Source organism: Eriocheir sinensis, unplaced genomic scaffold (assembly GCF_024679095.1).
Source record: "Eriocheir sinensis breed Jianghai 21 unplaced genomic scaffold, ASM2467909v1 Scaffold1660, whole genome shotgun sequence".
Classification (NCBI taxonomy): Eukaryota; Metazoa; Arthropoda; class Malacostraca; order Decapoda; family Varunidae; genus Eriocheir; species Eriocheir sinensis.
This window is the reverse complement of record NW_026111029.1, coordinates 7651-31305: the sequence shown is the minus strand read 5'-3', so window position 1 is coordinate 31305 and position 23655 is coordinate 7651. Positions and strand designations below refer to the sequence as shown.

The window sequence follows — 23655 nt, the reverse complement described above, 5'->3', positions numbered from 1 at the left end:
ATGGTCGGTCCAAGGTTTCTTCCCGGTGGGGCCTGATGGTCGGCCCAGCCTGTTCTGGCGCAGGCGAGTGTTTATAGTGGCACCATCTTGTATTGGCTCATGCTGCTTCCCGAGCTCATCTTTAATCCTAGAATCTAGAGTCCGCTGATAGGTATCTCTGGACAGCATGTGGGTAGTTTCAAGCCACTCGGCGGCAAAAATCCTAGCTTGGTGGCACTGGTCGGGGATTGAACCTGTGTCCTCCTGAATGCAGGGCCGTCTCGCTATCCATTCAGCCACTGCCTTTGTTATATATATATATATATATATATATATATATATATATATATATATATATATATATATATATATATATATATATTGTTGTGCTGGAAGCTTCCCCGGCATCTATGGGCCTCTAGAAAGCTCCTGGAGACGGGCAGGGGCAGGGGAGCAGGGCCTGCCTCGCCATGGGGCGCGGCCAGGCGCCAGGCGGGAAGTGTGCTAACTCGCATATATTTTTGCTACATCTTCTTGTATGATCTAAAATATACTGTAACGTTCTAGACTGTACTGTTCTAGATATATATAGGAGAAGAGGGAGAGAGGAGACAGTCCCAGTCATAGTAAACTAGTGGTAAGTGAAGAGTCAGAGTGAAGTGTACTACTAAGGAAGAATATTAAATTACAGAAGCTGTGCAGTGTTTACATATCTCCTCCTACGGAGTCTCCTGACAGCGACACGGAACCCAAGTAACACGTCCGGCATAACATTGGTGTCAGGAGTGTAGGCATTTGTTTTTTCGCCATGGAGACTCGTTCCCAAGCTGCCCAGAGGGAGGACATGTTGACTGAACTCTTGGAAGCTTTGAGACTACAGGGGGAGAAACAAGAAAGAGCACACCAAGAACTCAAAGAACAACAAGAAAGAACACAGCAACAACAAGAAGGAACACTCCAAGAACTCAAAGAACAACAAGAAAGAGCACAGCAACAACAAGAAGGAACACTCCAAGAACTCAAAGAACAGCTAGAAGATCGCTTCATGGGATTACAGCAACAGCTACAAGCAGTACAAGATGGAAGTGAGTCAGTACGAAGAGAAATGACTGATGTGACCACGAAGTTAGGACAACGCCTGATAGAAGTGGAGAAAGAACACACAAATCTTCAACAAGAGATGGAGGTGGTACGGGAGACGACACACAAAGAAATATTAGAAGTGCAGGGAAAGGTGAACCGTACTGAACAGGCAGTTTGTGACGTAAGTGACAGAGTGAAGGCCCTTGAAGACTGCTTGGCTGGAAATGGATAGCCAGTGCCTGCAGGGGCTAGTTGTACCCAAGATGCTTCTCTTACGCAAGTCCGGGGTAGTTTGAGCCTTGTTTCGCTTGAGTTTATCTCCGCAAGAAGTTTCGCCAGCCCCATGAGTCTGCTGGTTTCGCCTGTTAGAAAGAAGCCTCAGGAGTTTGATGGCAAGGTTCCTGGGAGGCTCACTGCGCTCAGTTTGAGCTGTTGGCAGCCCGGAACGGATGGGATGACCAAGAGTGCGCGATACAGCTGGCCACTAGCCTGAAAGGGGCGGCGCTGGAGGTCCTGCTCAGCTCGACAATGCGACAAAGGCAGCTACAGCGGCTGGTACAGGCGCTGAGCAACGATATGGGACCAAGCACCAGAACGAGCTCTTCAGGGTTAGGTTCAAAACCCGCAACAGGAGGCGCGGCGAGTCTCTTCAGGAACTCGCTCAGGACCTTGAGAGCATGACGCACAAGGCATACCCAGGTGCCACCCCTGACCTGCTGACGGTTTGCTGCGTGATCAATTCATCGATGCCCTGACAGCCCTCAGCTGAAGATACAAGTGAACAAAGCTAAGCCAACATCAATGCAGGAAGCTCTGGCACGTGCCATGGAGTTTAAGTCCTCTGTTAGCTCTAGCTTGTTAAGCTTCAGGACGACTCGACTTCTGGCTTTAGAGCACGAAAGGGCGCTGTCAGCGACACAGACAGGTTCCAAGAAACGTGCTGGTACTGCGAGAAGGTTGGGCACAAGGAGAACGAATGCTATAAGAGGAAGAAGGAATATGAAGGTGGCGCTAAGAAGAAGCCCAGGGAAGGACCCAAGTGCTGAACCTGTGGAGAAAAGGGGAACTGGAAGAATGAGTGTCGGAAAAATGTGCCCCAACGAGGGACCACCACTGGGAAACTAAGAAGGACTGGTTCACGGGGCAACGACCAGTCTGTCCTGTACATGCCCTGAAGATATCAATGTGCAGGAGAACCACCATGACAAGCTGCCAAGTGGAGGGCAAGGTTGACGGAGTGTTGTGGCCTGTGGTCGTCGACACAGGCTCGGAACGCACATTGGGTCGGCCTGACGTGATGAGTCATCATCGGCTGCCTAAGACGCCGCATCGACTGTGCGGAGTCACAGGACACTACGCAGAGCTCAGAGGCCCAGTGGACGTGAAGTTTGAGCTCGGAGGAAAGGAAGAGTTCCTCTATGTACGTGGCTGACATGGACGACCCTGCATGGATTATCTTGTCTCCACAGGTGCGAGCTGGACTTCCGCGCTAAGCAGCTGACTGTAGGAGGAAGGAGGGTGCCACTGACGACTGTGAACAAGGAAGACCTGCCAGTGACGGTTAAGCGCACCACCATTATTCCTCCGAGGTCGGAGATGCTGTTACCCTGTCAAATTACGGGTGCCCCCCCCGGCTAGCCTGTGTGTGGTAGAGAGGAAGTCGATGCCCAGTAGAAATGGGGTGATTGTAGGCAGTACTTTGGTAGACCCTGCTGCAGCGGAATTGCTCTGTCGTTGTGGCCAATGTCTCCTTCAGCCCAAAGAAAATAGAACAAGGACCATGGTGGGGTTGTGCCAAGAGATCGACCAGGAACCGAGAACCTGTGTCTGCAGGAGAACCCTGACGAAGCCCCAAGAGGAGCTGCCTGACTACCTGCGCGACCTGTTTGACAGGAGCTCCAAGTGTCTAGAGGGGCCCCAAGTGGAACAGCTCAAGGAGCTTCTCGTGAGGAATGCAGATGTGTTTTCCACAGGAGACCTGGACTTGGGGTGTACGGACCTAGTAGAGCACCACATCGACACAGGTAGCCACCGCCCAGTGAAGCAAGCTCCTCGAAGGATGGCACCAGCCCGTCGCAAGGAGATGGATGAGGTAATGGATGATCTCCGGCAACAGGGGCTAATCGAGCGGTCCAGCAGCCCGTGGGCGTCTGCTGTAGTGCTCGTCAGGAAAAAGGACGGTTCCCTCAGGTGCTGAGTGGACTACCAAGTCCTCAACGATCTCACCATCAAGGTTTCATAGCCACTCCCACGGACTGACAACACGCTCGACGCTTTGGTGGGCTCCAAGTGGTTTTCAACACTGGATATGAAGTCTGGGTATCACCAAGTCAAAATGGCGGAGCAGGACAAAGAGAAAACAGCCTTCTCCTACGGGCAAGGCCTGTGACAGTTTAAGGTCATGCCCTTTGGCCTGTGCAACGTGCCGGCCACGTTCGAGCGGCTGATGGAGAGGGTGCTGGAGGGACTTCACTGGAAGACGTCACTCATCTACCTCGACGACGTGATTGTCTTTGGCCAGACCTTCGAGCAGGAGATGGAAAGGCTATCAGAGGTTTTCGCCCGGTTTAGAGCTGTACACCTTAAGCTTAGCCTGAAGAAATGCTGCCTATTCCAAAGGGAGGTCCAATACTTGGGACACATCGTGAGCGAGGCTGGAGTACGCACTGATCCTGAGAAGGTGGCTGCGGTAAGGGATTGGCCGACACCCACCAACGTGAAGGAGCTGCGGAGCTTCCTCGGGTTGTGCTCATACTACCGCAGGTTTGTAAAAGGCTTCGCTACGATTGCTGCACCACTGCACCTCCTGACGAAGAAGGGGCGCAAGTTTGAGTGGACAGCGGAAACTCAGGTTGCCTTTGAGAAGCTCAAGGAGGCCCTCATCAGCTCGCCCGTACTCACCTACCCAGACCCCTCTAAGCCTTTTATACTGGATTGTGATGCCAGTGATGAGGGGATTGGTGGTGTTGTCCCAGGCATGTGCCGACATGGAACGGGTTGTGGCCTACTTCAGCAAGAAGCTCACCCCAGCCGAGAAAAACTATTGCGTGACCCGGAAAGAACTCCTGGCAGTAGTCAAGAGCCTTGACTTTTCCCATGCTTACCTGTACGGTGCAACTTTCACCATCCGCACAGATCACGCTGCATTGCGGTGGTTGAAGTCACTGAAAAACCCTGAGGGCCAGCTTGCTCGCTGGATAGGTAAACTAGAGCAGCATCACTACACTATTGTGCACCGATCTGGGCTAACACACGGTAACGCGGATAGCTTGAGCCGGCGCCCTTGCCTACCTGAGTGTCAACATTGCCTCCAGAGGGAAAGCGTCCAGAATATGTGCCGCCGAACGACAGTGGAACAGACAGCGGAGGTGCCATGGGAAGACTTGGGAAAACTGCAGCAGGAGGACCGAGATCTGAGACCAATTATGGAGTGGCTGAGTCAGTCGTCAACGCGACCTGGGTGGGAAGTAATCTCGAGAGAAAGCCCTACCACCAAGAATTACTGGACTCAGTGGGACACTCTTCGGATGGACAACAGGGTGTTGCAGCGACGCTGGGTCTCTCATGATGGTCTTGACCACTACTGGTCCACGGTGCTACCTGTGAAGTCCCGGAAGGCGTCATGAAAGAAATGCACGACAGCATAACTAGCGGACACCTTGGGGTAAAGAAGACACTAGTCGCCTGCGCCAAAGGTTCTACTGGTTGGCATGAGGAAGGACTTGGAAGAATGGTGTTGCGTGTGAGGTGTGCTGTGCAAAGAAGGGCCCCAAGAAGCGTCACCGTGCCCCATTGCAACTATACCAGGTTGGAGCCCCCATGGAACGGGTGACAGTGGATATAGCAGGACCCTTGCCTCTGACGACGAACGGAAATAGGTACATCTGCGTCACAATGGATTACTTCACCAAGTGGCCGGAAGCCTACGCCATCCCTGACCAGGAAGCCACTATCATCGCTAAGGTATTGGTGGAGGAGTTCTTCTGTCACTTCGGTGTGCCTAATGAGCTCCATTCCGACCAGGGAAGGAATTTTGAGTCAACAGTCCTTGCTGAGTGCTGCAAGCTTCTGGGTATCAAGAAGACCTGACCACCTCTCTGCACCCACAGTCAGATGGAATGGTGGAGAGGTTTAATGGACGTTGGGCCAGAGTTGGCCAAGCAGTGCAACAATGATCAGTCTTCATGGGATCAAAAGCTGCCTGCTCCTCATGGCCTTCAGGTCTGCCGCCCATGAGACTACGGGGTATTCGCCGGCAAAGCTGATGTTTGGACGTGAGCTGCGATTGCCGGTGGACCTACTGACAGGAAGGCCTCCTGGGGAAAGCCTTTCAAGGGACGCCTCCAGTTTTGCCCATCAGCTAGAGGAACGGCTGGAAGAGGTGCACCATCAAGTCTGTGGTGCCTTGAAGTTCTCCAGGGAGGCCATGAAGCGCGGTTACAATATGAGGGCAAGCCACGTTGACTTCAAGGAAGGAGACCAAGTCTGGCTTTACAACCCGCAGAGGAAGAAAGGACAGTCTCCGAAGTTACAGAGCCCCTGGAAGGCCCTTATACTGTGCAAGAACGCCTCTCCGACGTGACTTACCGAATCCGGAGAACGGAAAGGACCAAGCCGAAAGTTATCCACGTCAACCGGCTATGGAGGTACCACGGTTCGGGAAACTACACCTGGAACAACTACAGACACCCAGCAGCCGACGAAAACGCAAGGGACGTCCAGGACCGAGAGGAGGTCAACGACGACATAGGTCTTCTGGACCTTTCAGCTGAGGGAGATAACCTCCCGGCTTCGGCAGATGTTCCAGGGACACCCCAAGAAGCGGACGACGACGAGGCGCACCAGGGGACCGCAGGAGGCACCGAACAGAAGACAGAGACAACGCAGGTGTCCACAGCAATACGACGATTATTATGTTTTTGATTAATTCTCTGATGTTTGTATATAGTTAAGTGTGTGATCGGGACGATCACAATTAAGAGGGGGGGATAGTGTTGTGCTGGAAGCTTCCCCCAGCATCTATGGGCCTCTAGAAGGCTCCGGGAGGAGCAAGCAGGGGGCGAGCAAGCCGCCCATACTGAGGCTAACAGGCGCCAGGCGGAAGTGTTGCCAACTTGCACATATTTTTGCTACATGTTCTTGTATGATCTAAAATATACTGTAACGTTCTAGACTGTACTGTTCTAGATGTATATAGGAGAAGAGGGTGAGAGGAGACAGTCCCAGTCATGGTAAGCTAGTGGTAAGTGAAGAGTCAGAGTGAAGTGTACTACTAAGGAAGAATATTAAACTACAGAAGCTGTGCAAAGTGTTTATATCTCCTCCCACGGAGTCTCCTGACGGCGACACGGAACCCAAGTAACACGTCTGGCATAACAATATATATATATATATATAACTATATATATATATATATATATATATATATATATATATATATATATATATATATATATATATATATATATATATATATATAGATAGATAGATAGATAGATATAGATATAGATATAGATATATATTTATTTTAGTCATTGCTTTTGTCATAAAATTTGTGCCCCTTATGCTATAGTGAATTAAATTAGTTATAATGTACCAATGACTTCCTCAAAAAAAAAAAATAGCAGCTTAATGTTATTTAACACATTACTGTGGCTCAACACTTGACAAAGAATTTTTCATGTTTTTTTATTTTATTTACCAAAGCACTGCTAATAAAATTACATCAAGTGTAAGTAAACTCAGAAGCAATTATTTTCTCATACTCCAGCTTCTCTTCCACAGTCATTTCACAAATAAAGCTCATGAAGCTCCTCTTGTAACCTAACATATTTAGAATTACAATATGGAAAACAGGCTGGGATGGGAAAAATTAGTAACCAAGAGACTAGCCTACAATTACTGTCTGCCTAATAACGTAATACTTGTAAAGTGAGAAGCATGCGATGCTGCGTGTTGCATCGGCGCTCATTTCCGCCTCCTTGACCTTTTGAGCCTGTGGTGGACTCGTATGCACTAGTCAGGGGACACTTGGCCCTATGCTGTCTAGATTTCCACAGTTTACCTTACCCAAGTTTCCCCAGGTACTGGTTTATCGACCAACCTGAAAGGAAGGGTGAACAGGAGCAGTGAACCCTATACTATGGAACGGACACTTGCCCCAGCCTTGTCATTAAGCCGTGAATTTTTGAAAATCAACCGCTTTGGTGCGAATTGCCATAACTCCCTTATTTCTGGGGCTACAGAAAAATTTGGTAAAATGAAAGGGAAATATTTTTTAATCAGCGACCGGGCTCAAAAAACGACTCGAAAGGGTAAAAAATCGAATAAATTTGCAAAAAACGACTCTGAAAAAACCTATTTTTTAGTTTCCAACCTTGAAACCCACTCATTTTTTTTAGAATGGACTGTATTGGCTATACAGGCAGAGCCACGCGTGGCCACTCCGTGAACTGCCAAAGCAGTACTTTCCACAGAACTAAGTTATGTATTAGAGTGCATCTGAGGCTGCCTCCAGGATACAAGGCCTTGGTGCATACCGCTCAAGCCAACGACTGCACACACTTTACTCCAACCTGATTTCCTGACTTTACTATTTGACATGAAGGAAAACTGAAATCGGGTAGGTGTGAAGTGTGTACAATCATCGGCCAGGGGCGACGTCAGCATCATGGCCGTATATCCCTGAGATAGCTTCAGACGCACTCTAGTCTATAACTTAACTCTATGGAAAATTCAGCTTGACAAATATAGTTCCAGTAGAACCCTTTAGTAAATTTACCTCCCTGACATTCTTTCCTGCTCTGGCCTCTGGGACAGGTTCTGTACAAGTCATGCCTCAACAGCCAGGAATATGACCTCAAATCTCCAGTCACCCAAAGTGATGGAATTTCAACTATCTGGAATTTTGAAGTCATGCAGACAATAAACACATTATATTTGAGTGAACACTTATGAACACATGGTAATTTAAAAAAAAAAAAAAATGCCGAGGCCTATTGCATCATTAGGCTTGTATAACATTACAATGAACACACTATCCTTTAATTTTGAATATGATGTGAATTGTATACAGTGCATACAATGCTCATTGTATTTAAGATTAGAGGATTTTGATTTTAATCAGTGATTTTTTTCTGTGATTATAATCAATTATAATCACATGATCAAAATCATTTGATTTTAATCATGCCAACCCTGATAGACCGGTTTCTCTAGTAAGTGTTACGTGCAAATTGTGCGAGATGGTAATTAAAAGACAGTGGGTGGACCATCTGCAAAGAGGAAAAGTAAACTGGATTCAGACAAGGTAAATCTTGTGTCACAAATCTATGTTTTTATTCAAGAGTAATACAGGGGCTCCTCGACTTACTACAGAGTACTGTTCCTACAACACGTTGTAACCCAGTTTTGTAATTAATCAAAACAAACCCTTTAACAGAAGGAAATATCAGCCCCATCCCTTATATCAAAGTGCCACAAGCACCTAAATGACTCACCTATGCTAGCACAGTGGTAAAGTCATAATTAGACACTAAACATTTGTATGAAAAAAAAGGTAAATGAAAAAAGAACACAAACCAAAGAGAGTGAATGCACAACAAGCCAAAATGGTGTAGAGCAGGACATGCACTTGCCTTCTTCCTCGGTCAAGCACCACGTAACGACGTATTCTTACACCGAGGTTGTAAATAGTTCATACGGGAAGTTTATAATTACTACACACAAATGTAATAAGTGAAAACAAGGATATTATAATAATTTATGGGGGTTGTATCGTAACCTCTAGACATTGCAGGTCCAGGACATCATTACCCAAGGTCCCCCTGTAGATATAGTACAGGAGAGAAATGGATGGCCAGACTGCATATTTTTGAACCTAAAAAGGGCATTTGATAAAGTTCCACATAAGAGATTGCTGTGGAAACTAGAACACAGAGGAGGATTTGGGAGAAAAATGACAGAATGGATCAAAAACTACCTGACAAACAGAGAAATGAGAACCATGTTAAAAGATGAAAAATTGGATTGGAGAAACGTCACAAGTGGAGTGCCACAGGGATCAGTGTTAGCGCCAATAATGTTTTTGATATATATGAATGATATGCCAGAAAAAGTAAAGCTATATGAGCATGTTTGCAGATGACCCAAAACTGCTCAGAAGAATGAGAGATGAAGACCATCATCATTTCATGGACGCCTGCTCCTAGGAGCTCCCACCAGGGGATGGCCATGGCAGAAGAGCTTCCAACTAGAGATGAAGATGATTGTAATAAGCTGCAGGAAGATTAATAATATATGAGTGTAGTAAAGAATGGGAAATAGAGTTCAACAATAAGAAGCATCACACAATGAAAATGGGAAAAGTAAAAATAGACCATGAGGAGTATATAAGATGGGAGGGACATTCATCGACATAGTGAATGAAGAAAAAGATTTGAGAGTCATAATACAAGATACACTGACGCCTGAGAAGCACATAAATGAGATGTTCGGAGAAACATATAGTTTGCTGCAAAATATTAGCGCAGTATTTCACTACTTGGATGGGAACATGATGAAGAAAATAATGACCACATTGGTTAGACCAAGGCTAGAGCATGCAGCGGCTGTTTGGTCACCACGCAGGAAAATGGATCTAAGGAAACTCGAAAGGATTCAAAGGATTGTAACCAAGATGGTACCAGAACTATCAAGCTTGTCACACGAGACTAGATTGTAGGAACTGGGTCAAATAACACTCGAAGAAAGAAGAGAAAGAGGAAACCTGATAGCATTGTACAGAAATACAAGTTGAATGGACGTGTTGGATAGAAATGACTAAATCAAGATGGAAAGGAGGAGGCAACTAAGAGGACACAGCAAGAAATTGAGAAGGGGGAGTTTTCGAAGACATTAAAAAGTAGTTTTCCATACAGGAGTGTGGATTCATGGAATAGGCTAAACAAATACATTGTTGAAGTGGACAGTATTAAAAAATGAAGGAAAAGTTGGAAAAATATAATTTGGGAGACAGGACTGTCCGAGACTGAGCTCAGGCCCTGTATGCTACAAATAGGTAAATACACACACACAACCTGCCCCGGATTCCCCATCTGGGCTATGTTTTCTGTTTTCTATGCAAGTCACTGCCGACCTCCACCACCTACTCTCTCCCACATACAGCAGCACAGCACAACACCTCAGAGGTGAATCTTCACGTGTCTGAGGTGAATCTTCACGTGTCTGGCAATCTCACCTCTGGTCATAAAGCGCTTCCCACAAACATCACACTTGAACCCTTTGTGGCCAGTGTGTCTTATGCTGTGTGTCTTCAGGTAGGACTTTGAAAGGAATCTTTTCCCACACACTTCACATTCATGATTTCTTTCACCAGTATGTGTGAGGATGTGTGTCTTGAGGTTACTCTTCCGATTAAATCTTTTCCCACAAACTTCACATTCATGATTTCTTTCACCAGTGTGTGTAAGGATGTGTCTGTTGAGGGTATTCTTATGATTAAATCTTTTCCCACACACTTCACATTCATGATTTCTTTCACCAGTGTGTGTAAGGATGTGTGTGTTGAGGGTACTCTTCTGATTAAATCTTTTCCCACAAACTTCACATTCATGATTTCTTTCACCAGTGTGTATAAGGATGTGTCTGTTGAGGTGACTCTTATGATTAAATCTTTTCCCACACACTTCACATTCATGATTTCTTTCACCAGTGTGTGTAAGGATGTGTGTGTTGAGGTGACTCTTCTGATTAAATCTTTTCCCACACACTTCACATTCATGATTTCTTTCATCAGTGTGTGTAAGGATGTGTCTATTGAGGTTACTCTTCTTATTAAATCTTTTCACACAAACTTCACATTCATGATTTCTTTCACCAGTGTGTGTAAGGATGTGTCTGTTGAGGTTACTCTTCTTATTGAATCTTTTCCCACAAACTTCACATTCATGATTTCTTTCACCAGTGTGTGTAAGGATGTGTGTCTTGAGTTTACCCTTCTTACTGAAACTTTCCCCACAGACTTGACAACTATTACTTCTTTCAGCAGAGTAAGTGAGTGTGTTAGTTACCGCCACCCTTGTCAGGGAGGCTTTTCTCACACTCTTGGCTCTCATGGTTCCCTTGACCAGTGTGTGCAAAGCTGCATCTCATGAACTTCCTCTCAACTATCAAATTGTGCAACAGTCCTGACACTCAACCTTTCCCTTTCCTCTATGGCTGGAAAAGGCAGCAGCAAGGTGGTGGTGGTCCTTCTGATCAGCCCTTGGTCCCCTCACCCGTGACAGTCTGCTCTGCTGCTCCTGGCCACTCAGGCTGCAGGCCAGCCTTCTGGGTGAGGGGGCAGAAAGTCTTCCTCAATGCTACACTCAAGAACCAAGCAAGCAGGTGAGGGAAGGATCCACCAAGGAACAAGGACTCTGAGGGCTGAGCACAGCATGTGTCTCACACCCTCACTTCAGCACCAGCAGTGCACGTCAGGAGACAGTTGTGTGCTGTGTCCTGGCCCTGTGCTGCCTGCCTCAGACCCTCACTTCAGCACCAGCAGTGGATGTCAGGACACACAGAGTTGGTGCTGTGTCCTGGCCCTGTGCTGCCTGCCTCAGACCCTCACTTCAACACCAGCAGTGGATGTCAGGACACACAGAGTTGGTGCTGTGTCCTGGCCCTGTGCTGCCTGCCTCAGACCCTCACTTCAACACCAGCAGTGCATGTCAGGACACATAGTTGTGTGCTGTGTCCTGGCCCTGTGCTGCCTGCCTCAGACCCTCACTTCAACACCAGCAGTGGATGTCAGGACACACAGAGTTGGTGCTGTCACTTGGCGCTGTCCTCCTCCCAGCACGGCCGGTACCACTTCCTGGTAAGAGATGTGTTAGGTCAATGACTTGTTCTATCAAGGTACAGGCAAGCCCCCTTAACAAACAGTTTGTATTGCTGAAAAGCTATTCACTAAGCAAAGTTTTGTTGTGGCAGCCCATTATAACACAGGTTAAATGGAGTGTGGTTACAGAACCCCAACTTTTCCCCTTTCACTCTTACTGACCATTTACTTGCTCAGTAAGAAGCCGTACCTACCTGTGCACTTGCTGACTCCTCAACGACACACCTGGTGCATCTGCCTCTAGGATCTAACAATCAGCTGGCTGATGGACAGGGTTTACAGGTGCTCTGGCGCAGCTCCTGAACACCACCGAGTCTACGAGTCATGGCTCACCGTGCCGCGGCACCAAACCTGCACACCATGTTACTGGACTGAATACTGTGGGCTAGGTTGGCGTGCATGGCCATGGTGTGTGTGAATCACTTCATATGCGAGGGGGTCATCATCATCATCATCTGTAGTACTGCAGGACATTGGCCTTTACCAACACCCTCCACCACTCACTGTTAAGTGTCAGTGTACTCTAATTTGAATGGGTTTTATTAACCTGTACAGCCCCGCTGACGGCTCTGAGCCATTGCTTATATGTGTAATGCTTAGCCCACTGGTCACCACTTCTCAACCCTATACCTCCCTACATGATGGTTGTGTGGCTGTAACATTCACAAACATTATGGGTCAGGATGCTCTGAGCCATTGCTTATATGTGTAATGCTTAGCCCACTGGTCACCACTTCTCAACCCTATACCTCCCTACATGATGGTCATGTGGCTGTAACATTCACACACATTATGGGTCAGGATGCTCTGAGCCATTGCTTATATGTGTAATGCTTAGCTCACTGGTCACCACTTCTCAACCCTATACCTCCCTACATGATGGTTGTGTGGCTGTAACATTCACACACATTATGGGTCAGGATGCTCTGAGCCATTGCTTATATGTGTAATGCTTAGCCCACTGGTCACCACTTCTCAACCCTATACCTCCCTACATGATGGTTGTGTGGCTGTAACATTCACAAACATTATGGGTCAGGATGCTCTGAGCCATTGCTTATATGTGTAATGCTTAGCTCACTGGTCACCACTTCTCAACCCTATACCTCCCTACATGATGGTCATGTGGCTGTAACATTCACACACGTTATGAGTCAGGATGCACAGCAAGTATACACTACATGCTTGGCAATTCACCTCCATGCTTTATGCAGTGAGTGTGCAAACACGTCTGACCACACTCTCCGCCCCCGACAGGGAAAGGTCGTTCCCTCTCTGGCTGAGGCTTTAGAAATGGTGTTGCGGTCTGATGAGCACATGGACAGTGCCGCTGATGACTTCTGAGGAAGAATATGTCCCTACACCAGAGGATTTGGAGGAAATGGAGCCTCCAATTTTACCCACGTCCCCGCGTGGTTCCAGCACGAGTGCATGTTCACACCCTCCATCTCCACCACCACCTCATTCTTGTTTTTTCTGCACCTTTTCTCATGTTTTGGGAGTCAGGTACAAACTCTAAGTGTCACAGCTGGGTGGCAGAGGCTGCCCATCACCATGACAACCAGCACGCGGCTCAGCCGCTGTGCCAGAGCTTCACAGAGGAGCTGGAACTGTACTCGGAAACACTACATAAAGGCATCATGTTGTGACTCCTACGTGTCACACACAACTCTCATGTAATGTACGAGTAAACCACCTGACGTCTGATGCTGGCGGACACCTAGCACCGCCACGCCTCCCTCCCTGCCACGACCTATCGCTGATGAGCTGCACGGCCAAGACTGCGGAGAGGATGGTACTCAGTGGCATAGTAAGGGGGGAGCGGGGGGGGGGTGTCCGCCCCAGGTGACAGCTTGAGGGGGGTGCCATAATACAGGCTCAATTCTAATGGTTAAATTCAGTGACATAGCTAAGGGAAGGGGTGTTGGGGGCCCCCGCAGGCCCCCAACAAAGGGTCCCCCCAAACGGTCCAATTGGGAGCCTCCATTTGTTGCCATTCTCAATTGTAGAAGTGTGTGGGGAACCCCACAAGTGAACAAGACCCCAGGCACCCGCCCCAGATCTCCAGCCATGCCGGCATATATAATGCTGTTGTGATACTGAACCTTGAGTGACGGTGCCTTGTGCTTCATATGGCTGTAGCAGATGAATTGCTATGCTTGTAGCAGAGATTTTATTTACTATAAAGAACATGTTTTTTGCATAATGTTGAAGCAAAAGAACTGTACTTTATCATGTGATGTTAAAAACTTGAAGGGGGTAGCGGGGGGCCTCCCGTGGTCTAGTGGTAGAGTCTCCGCCTTGTGCTCCGGCGGGGTGCTGGAGCTTATAGGTTCGAGTCCTACCCGGTGGCATTGGGAGTGGAAAGGTTGGGCTCTTTCCGACACCCCCAGCCCCGTTGTTGGGCCTCATCCACTTGAAAGAATAGCGCATCTCTCTACCTGAAGTTTGGGTGGTTGCGCAGCATGCACCGCCTTCCTCCCTTGGGGTATATCCCCATGAAATACAAAAAAAAAAGAATGAGCATGAATCTCGCTGAACGATATCGAAGGTAGCTGAGAGGGGAGACGCCTAAGTGCGTGACGGGAACAAAACAAGCTCGTAATAGAAACATCTTCATCGCATGCTTTTGTATTATTATCACTATAATAATAATATTTTTTACTGTCTCATCATCGTAGAGACTTCAGATTTGGTTCATATTTTTGCTCATGGCAAGACGCAACTTTCATGGCCTTGACTTTTACCTTTGACCTTGACCTCGAAAAGTTTGCCCAAGGTCAAAGTTTCCAAAAAAAATAGAATTTCATCAAATTTCGAAACAAATGCTTCCATATGATGCACCTTGCATCCAGAATAGAACCCATTAAATTCATGATGTCAGAGGTCAAGTTCAAGGTCCCACAAAACATCATTTTGGCCATAACTTCGGTTCTCTTCATCCTAGAAACTTCAGACTTGGTTCATATTTTAGCTCATGGAAAGACACACCATGCATGGCCTTGGCCTAAACCTTAACATTGGACCTTGACCTTGAAAAGTTTTACCAAGATCAAAGTTTTAAAAATTAAAATTTCATCAAATTTCGAAACAAATGCTTTCATATGATGCACCTTGCATGGCCTTGATCTTTGACTTTGACCTGTAAAAGTTCGCCCAAGGTCAAAGTTTCCAAAAAAATAGGCTTTCACCAAATTCCGAAAAAAATCCTACCACATATATATATATATATATATATATATATATATATATATATATATATATATATATATATATATATATATATATATATATATATATATATATATATATATATATATATATATATATATATATATATATATATATATATATATATATATATATATATATATATATATATATATATATATACATACATACATACATACATACATACATACATACAGAGAGAGAGAGAGAGAGAGAGAGAGAGAGAGAGAGAGAGAGAGAGAGAGAGAGAGAGAGAGAGAGAGAGAGAGAGAGAGAGAGAGAGAGAGAGAGAGAGAGAGAGAGAGAGAGAGAGAGAGATATACAGATAACTCGATGACGCAGTATTGCGTCCTTGAAGAGGTCACAGAAAAAAAACAATGTAAATCAAACAAGAGGTAGGTTTCTGTCAAAAAATAAATACAATATGTTGCGGTGTATAACGCAGCGCACCGCGATAACGCGACCCCAAACTTTATGACAACAATTTTGAAAAAAGTTCTTAAAATGGTCAGAAATATGTACGGGTTAAAGAACATTGACAATGTACAGTTTCCCGAAATTTATATATTTTTGGTATAATCTTTACTGCTTCAATTGACAAGTGTCCTTGAGTAAAGCAATGAAAATGGCGGCCGGGCTGGTGTTGTGAGAAATACATCCTCGTACATACTGATGATGCACAGCTTCTGAGATAATAATAAGCACATTATTCTCACCATCACTGTGAGTTATGACAGACAACTAGGCAAGACACAATTCACACGGTTCTGGTGACATGTGGCATGCAGCTGTTTGTTGTATGGGTGTGGTTGTGTGGTTTTCAAACAATGCAAATGGCAGCCGGGCTGGTGTTGCGAGAAATATCTCCTCGTACATACTGATTATGTACAGCTTCCGAGATCATAATAAGCATATTATTCTCACAGTCACTCGTAGGTTATGACAGACAACTAGGCAAGACACAATTCACGCGGTTCTGGTGACACAGCATGCAGCTGTTTGTTGTATGGGTGTGGTTGTGTGGTTTGTAAACAATGCAAATGGCGGCCGGGTGTGAAATAACTCCTCGTACAAAACTCATGATGTACAGTTTCTGATATCATATTTACCCCATTGTTCTCACTAATATTAATAATTAATAATGAACACTTGGATATTTTTTTCCACTATGATTCTTTTATGTAGCTTGTACTGCTCCTTAGTCATACAATCAAGCCACCTGTGACATCAAGATCAAGATCATACAAATGGCGCCCGATGGGAAAACGGGATAACAGCAGGGCATGGACGTGTAGCAGTCACCGCTCAAATTCCGTTTTCGTTCGTGCTCCCGTCTCGCTGTTTCTTGTGCGTCTAATTGTTTATCTCTTGTTACTTGTTTATCTTCTACTGTCCGTCCATGTCCTCTTGTCGTCCATTCGTACACATTGTTCTACACATACACCCATACTTAAATGTTAGCCTACACAAACAACATTCACACAAACGCATACACAAACAAACACCTATCCTATGTGTTGTCCTTGTCGTAATGACCTTTGTGATTTTTGTCCAATAAAGTAACCCTGGAGGATATGACTTTCTCTATCCGTGAACCGATTAGCATTTAGAACACTCGCTACCACCAACAGACGATCCTCCACCGATTTAATTTTTGTATAGTAGTTATTTGATCGCCCTGTATTCTATGTTAACATATTACAAGACAGCTATGGACTATGAAGGATCATTAACCATAATAAAGGTAAGTTTGCAGTTGTTAATGGATAAGACGAAACACAGACCCTTAAAAACACTCCAAAGAAGAAGAAAATCATTGAAAATTTGTACATTCACCATATAACGCGCAGGGCTAAACTTTCAGGCATTTTTTATTATGGAAAAAAGGTGCACATTATACATTCAGTGGAGAGAGAGAGAGAGAGAGAGAGAGAGAGAGAGAGAGAGAGAGAGAGAGAGAGAGAGAGAGAGAGAGAGAGAGAGAGAGAGAGAGAGAGAGAGAGAGAGAGAGAGAGAGAGAGAGAGAGAGAGAGAGAGAGAGAGAGAGAGAGAGAGAGAGAGAGAGAGAGAGAGAGAGAGAGATATTCCATATCACCGAGATATGGAATTACCCAATTACTCTATATATATATATATATATATATATATATATATATATATATATATATATATATATATATATATATATATATATATATATATATATATATATATATATATATATATATATATATATATATATATATATATATATATATATATATATATATATATAGGGAGTCCTTGATTTGCACGATAGATGTTCCAGAAGGGACTGTGCAAAGTAAATTTCGTGCAATGTAAGGATGATCACCCCAGTACTGAGTAAACTGGGTAATTATTGAAAATCACTCCGCACTCCAAAATACTTATATTACGCCTCCATATTGTACTTAATGGACGAAATACACATAGCTGGGCACTATATATATATATATATATATATATATATATATATATAGGAGTCCTTGATTTATAGATATATATATATATATATATATATATATATATATATATATATATATATATATATATATATATATATATATATATATATATATATATATATATATATATATATATATATATATATATATATATATATATATATATATATATATATATATATATATATATATATATATATATATATATATATATATATATATATATATATATATATATATATATATATATATATATATATATATATATATATATATATATATATATATATATATATATATATATATATATATATATATATATATATATATATATATATATATATATATATATATATATATATATATATATATATATATATATATATATATATATATATATATATATATATATACACACACACACACACCTGGGGAGGGGGTGCAAAATTATGTCTACCCAGGTACCAAATACCTAGGAACGCCTCCGATGATACTTACTTGACTACACCTGCACCCACACATGTTTGGCTTCACCAGAGGAGGGCACCTCTGACAGCATTATGGCCCTCTTGAGCCTCATCGACAACTCCCCTGTCGCTGCTGTCTTCCTGGACCTGGAGAAGGCGCTCAAACTTATCAGCGCCACGCTATCCTGCCCGCGCCAGGCCACAAGGGCATCCAGGGACAGCTCATCTCCTGTGGCCGGATGCTCATATGTGGTCAACTAAGTCCTGGCTATGGTTATGTCACTGGTCCTGTCCTAGTTAGCTCTGACCAGGACTGTCCATCGCAGCAGACACCGTCGCCACGGGGTACTAAGGGTTAGTCCTGTGGTTCACAAGTGAGGCAGTAGAGGGCGGGCAGCTCACTAGCTGCTGTGATTGCAACCAATGGAAATCATTGAAACAAAGAAGACAGCCAATCAGAGTCAATGAAGGTGATTGCAAACAAACGGCGCCAGCAACGAAAACTACTGTGAGTAAGTATTTCCTCTAGTCCATACAACCTACCTAAGAAGTGTGCGCAGGGGTATGCCAGACTCTATCGAAGGCTTTCGATATGTCTAGCGTAACTGAGAAAGTTTCACCAAAACAGCTAACGGCTGTACCATAAGGCAGCCTCCTCAACTATAGAAGCTCTTCGGCCAATTTCTCATACCATAATCTTCGAGGGGCCCTCTCCGTAAGTGAAGGAAAGGTGTTGAGAGTCAAAATTGTTGGAATCTGGCAAGGGGTCAAGATTGGTACATCTTCGTGAGCCCCTTCGCATATTTTATGCATCAATTCTGTATTTCTCTCATTAATATAGTAATAAATATTCCAGGAATTACAATAATAGGTATATGATCTAATAGGAACCTGCAAAAGTTTTTCAAATAAATGATTTAAAATGTTGTTTAACTGCAGAGGACTAAATGCCGGATATTTTTCCTTTGCGAGTTAATATTAACATTATAATAAAAAGCGAAAATATAAATTTAATAGTAAGTCAGCAATGAGAAATATGTAATTTGATGTATTTCAGCAGTTCAGAGTGGTACATGAATAATTAGAAAATAATAGGCCCTAAAATTTATGGGCTTTCCAAAGTGGGAAAAAAGTGACATGTCGTGGTAGAATGAGGTGGAGCAGGTGGAAGCGGTGGACATCTGTTCACAGTTTTCTCTCTCTCTCCCCAGACTGGGCCACATATAATAAGATAGAGAGAGAGAGAGAGAGAGAGAGAGAGAGAGAGAGAGAGAGAGAGAGAGAGAGAGAGAGAGAGAGAGAGAGAGAGAGAGAGAGAGAGAGAGAGAGAGAGAGAGAGAGAGAGAGAGACTTTGCCAAAGCTTTTGACAAAGTAGATCACGGCATACTGCTACATAAACTCCGGAAGCAAGGCATAACAGGCAAGCTGGGAGTCTGGCTGCAAGACTTCCTCACACACAGAAAGCAGTTAGTATCCGTAGATGGCCAAAAGTCAGAGGCATGTGTGGTGAAAAGTGGAGTGCTGCAAGGGTCAGTGTTGGAAAAGGAGACATCCAGCTATTGGAAGCAGTACAGAGATCGTACACCAGGCAGATTAGTGGCATGAAGGAGCTGAACTACTGGCACCAGCTTCACAAGCTAGGCTTGCTCTCCCAGCAAAGGAGGAGGGGCAGATACCGGGCCATTTACACATGGAAAATCCTGGAGGGTACTGTCCCTGACCCTACACTGGGAATGCTGACAGCCCACATCTCCGGAAGAGCTGGCCGAATGTGTTCAAGATACGCCCTGCCGACAAGAGCACCAGGGAAAATTAGAACACAGCTGGCGGCCAGCCTAGCCCACGGGCCACGACGGTCCAAAAATCTTCAACGCACTACCAAAAGAGGTACGGGAAGTTACAGGCTGCTCAGTGGACAGGTTCAAAGCTGCACTGGACAGGTTCCTTAGGGCAGTGCCCGATGAACCACCAGTCTGCAGTCTGCAGAGCAGCCTCAAATTCCATACCGGACCAAGTACGGCTGAAGAAGCAAGACGCCAGAAATTTCCAAAACAGCGGTGGACCACCACGACTGTGAGGCACAAGACCTCTAGACACAACTAAGTAAACTAAGTAAGGGCACTCAGGGAAACGCCCAAAGAATCAGGACAATAATACACAACTCCTTCACACGGCAGCAGGTCCATCCGCCCCAGTGATGATGCGCCCCAAGTCCATTTAGGGTAGGCGGTGGCCGAAGTGATAGCGTACTGGACCCACATTCACCGCGTGATGGACGACGCGGGTTCTAATCCTCACGCTACCACTCGGATTTTTCAGTCACCGCCGAGTGGCTTAAAACTACCCACATGCTGTCCTGAAGACCACCCATCAACCCGGACTCTAGAGGAAGCCGCCCGTAATCAAGAACGAGTTCGGGGCAGCATGAGCCAATGCAAGATGGCGCCACTATAAACACTCGCCATGCGCCAGAACGGCTGGGCCGACCATCAGGCCCCACCTGGAAGAAGCCTTGGGCCGACCATCAGGCCCCCACTGGAAGATGCCTACCGCGCAATAGGCAACAACGTTAAAAAAAAAAAAAAAAAAAACTCGCCCCGTAAGTTGGGGCACATCTACTCGTGGGGAAGTTGATGAGCCCCAGTACGCCCCACAACCAAGTCGTTGTGCCCCAGCTCTCATCCAAATACTATATAAGTATACTTCGGATCAATGGCTGAACGAATAATTTCAAACAATTCGAACCAACCAAATGAGGTTACTTTCGAGTACAAATATTGCTTATAGCCACACTTCCATCATGGCGACTGCCCTGCCAACATACCCGTGCATTGTCTGTTTTTATGTAAGGCCAAGGCAGCAAGCACTCCAGTGTGAAAACTGCTATAAATGGCAACACCGTACCTGCAACTCGGGTGTAGGTCAGCTGGATTATTGGAGGATGAAGCGTGGGGAGCTGGCTGACGTACAACGGAACTGCAATAATTGCCAACAAAACACAGGTACTGTGTCGGTATTTTGACCAATTATTCGATAGATTGATATTTTGTCAATTAGACATCCTTTTCAAATGTCGACACTGGTTTATAGATTCAACATTCAAAGTGGTGCGAAAGCCGTTTTACCAACTTTTTTCCATTCACGGGTTTGTAAAATCTGGAGACTCTGTTAAACAGGTCCCTCTCATATTATGTCTTATGTCTTCCCGTAAGAAAAGAGACTATAAGCATGTGCTGCAAAGTATTGTGGATTTAGCAGATACTGTTGCTGTGGAGCGTGTCACTGTCGGTTATGAGCATGCGATATGGTGAGCCATACCAAAGGTGTTTCCCAGTGACCATTCACGGCTGCGGATTTCACTGGGCCCAGGCAGTGTGGCGACAAGTGCAGGCCCATGGCTTGCAAATTGCTTATCGCCAAGACTGTGGTACACACAGGTTCATCAGGAAGTTGCTTGCTCTTCCATACCTGCCATGTGAGGATATCACTACAGCATTTGACGAGCTAATTTCAAGCACAGCCCTTACCCCTAACTTAATTACTCTTGTTGCGTACATTCGCAACCAGTGGATCACATCCACTATCTTTCCCCCGGCTAGCTGGAGTGTTTACAAGCGAAATGTAAGGACAAACAATGATGTGGAAGGGTGGCACAACCTCAACAGTCATGCGGGAAAGAGCCAATTCCCATTCTATGCCCTAACTACCCTTCTAAAAAGAAGGAGCAGAAGATATTGATAGGACACTTAAGTTAGTATATGACAGGAAAATCAAGTGCATCTAGAGAAAATCATATGGGACACTCCAGGCCCTTTTGCATAATTGCTGGGATAGGTACAGTAATGGAGATCTGTCGCCAATGCAACTACTTGCCGAATGTTCCTATTTTGTACCGTTCTAATCTTTCATCCTGCTTTGTTTCCTTTTATTTAGAGGTTTTCTTATTGCATCAAATGCGAATATTCTTTTTTAATTGCAGTTCTTTCATCATGATGACTAAAAGTTTTCAAACTTTGAAAAAAGGAGTTGGGGCGCAACAACTCAATATTGAGCAGTTGGGACGCATCAACTACTGATGAAGTAGATTCGCCCCAACCTCGGGGCTTAATGGACTTGGGGCACATCGTCACTGGGGCGGATGGACTGTAAACCCTTCACACAACGGTACCAGACTCTTTAACTGCTTGCCAAGAAGCTTGAGGACCTAACAGGGTTACCAGTAGGGTCCTTCAAATATAAACTGGACAAGTGGCTCAGCAAGCTACCAGATGAACCACCCATACCAGGCTGCCACCACAACACCCTGCCTCAAGTCATCCAGAGAGCAGGGGACGGGGAAGTGCCTGGAATCAGTGGAGGCCCTCCTCAGCTGTGCCAGTAACAGGCAAAATCGACCAAAGTAACCGAAGTAAGTATTGGACACAACAAACTACGGCACAGTCAACAATGGAAGGAGCACTCACTTGTGAGAAATTACGCCCTCCTCCTCTTCTTCCGTAGCCCCGTGACGCTTTGCACCGCTTCTTGGGTCTTCTTCTTCTTCTTGGGTTTTTTTATGAGGCTAGTTAGGCTATGGGACCACAGCCGCTTCTAGGGTCTTCACACCTTGCCCTTCCTTCCCCTCCAGTTATTTTTCTCTCCGTTTGCAGAAGGCGGCGACTACGCGTACGTAGTAGTAGTAGTAGTCGGTCGGGAGTTTTGCCTTTGTAACGGCACTACCCGATGTGTCTACTGTCTGGGTTTATTGTTTTCCTTTTTCTTTCATTCCTTTTTCTCTTATTGTCCAAAACTTGTGTGCTGTTTCTTTTGTTTCTTCCGTGTGTTCATTTTCAAATAAAAATTTTCCAATGGTGTCGTCCTCTTCTTCCTCCTAAGGCTGCTGCAGCCTCACACACTTTTTTCTTTCCTCTGCATTGGCCGGGCACCAGAGCAGGAAGTGTCGCAGGTCTTCGTTTTCAGCTTCGCACATGTCACACTTGGTTTCCTCTTGCCGGTGTCTGTTTCTGTCTTTTAGTTGCATGTTGTTTGTCCTGCATCTGAATAGCACTTCTGAGGCTTGGTTGTTGGTGTATACCTCCTCTTGCCCTCCCAACTCTTGTCTCCATTTTCTATATAATATCTTAAGGCTTGCTTTCTCATCCATTTGCCTCTTCCACTCTCTTGTATCCACCTCTCTCATTCTCTGCTTTATACTCTCCTTTGTCTCATTCCTCACACTCACACTCAGTCCCTCTGTTGCTCTCAGTTCATTCAACAAATCTCACCCACCTACTTTGTCTCTTCTCTATCATCTCCTCTCCCACCCTTCTCACCAAATCGTTTCCTTCCACAAGAACATACGTAAGGTACTTCCACTGTCCCTCCCTTATCCTGTTTTTAACACTGGAGCTTCCTATTTACATATTAAAATGATAATATTGCTTTTCTGCTTATTTACTTCTTGTCCATATTCTTTAGCTATAGTCTCCATCTTCTCTGTCACCTGTACTGCTTCTCCACAATATTTGCCAAAACCTTGCCATCATC

General features: G+C 45.0%; 1 protein-coding gene across 1 annotated transcript; it reads right to left on the bottom strand.

The window, feature by feature from the left end:
* Positions 1-8376: 8376 nt before the first annotated feature.
* LOC126990452 (zinc finger protein 596-like) lies at positions 8377-22824 on the bottom strand. Its single transcript, XM_050849055.1, has 2 exons — positions 22593-22824; positions 8377-11920 (listed from the first exon to the last, which is right to left on the bottom strand). Exon 2 carries the CDS (start codon positions 11175-11177, stop codon positions 10245-10247), a length of 933 nt encoding a protein of 310 aa, XP_050705012.1. The 5' UTR covers positions 11178-11920; positions 22593-22824; the 3' UTR covers positions 8377-10244.
* Positions 22825-23655: the final 831 nt, after the last annotated feature.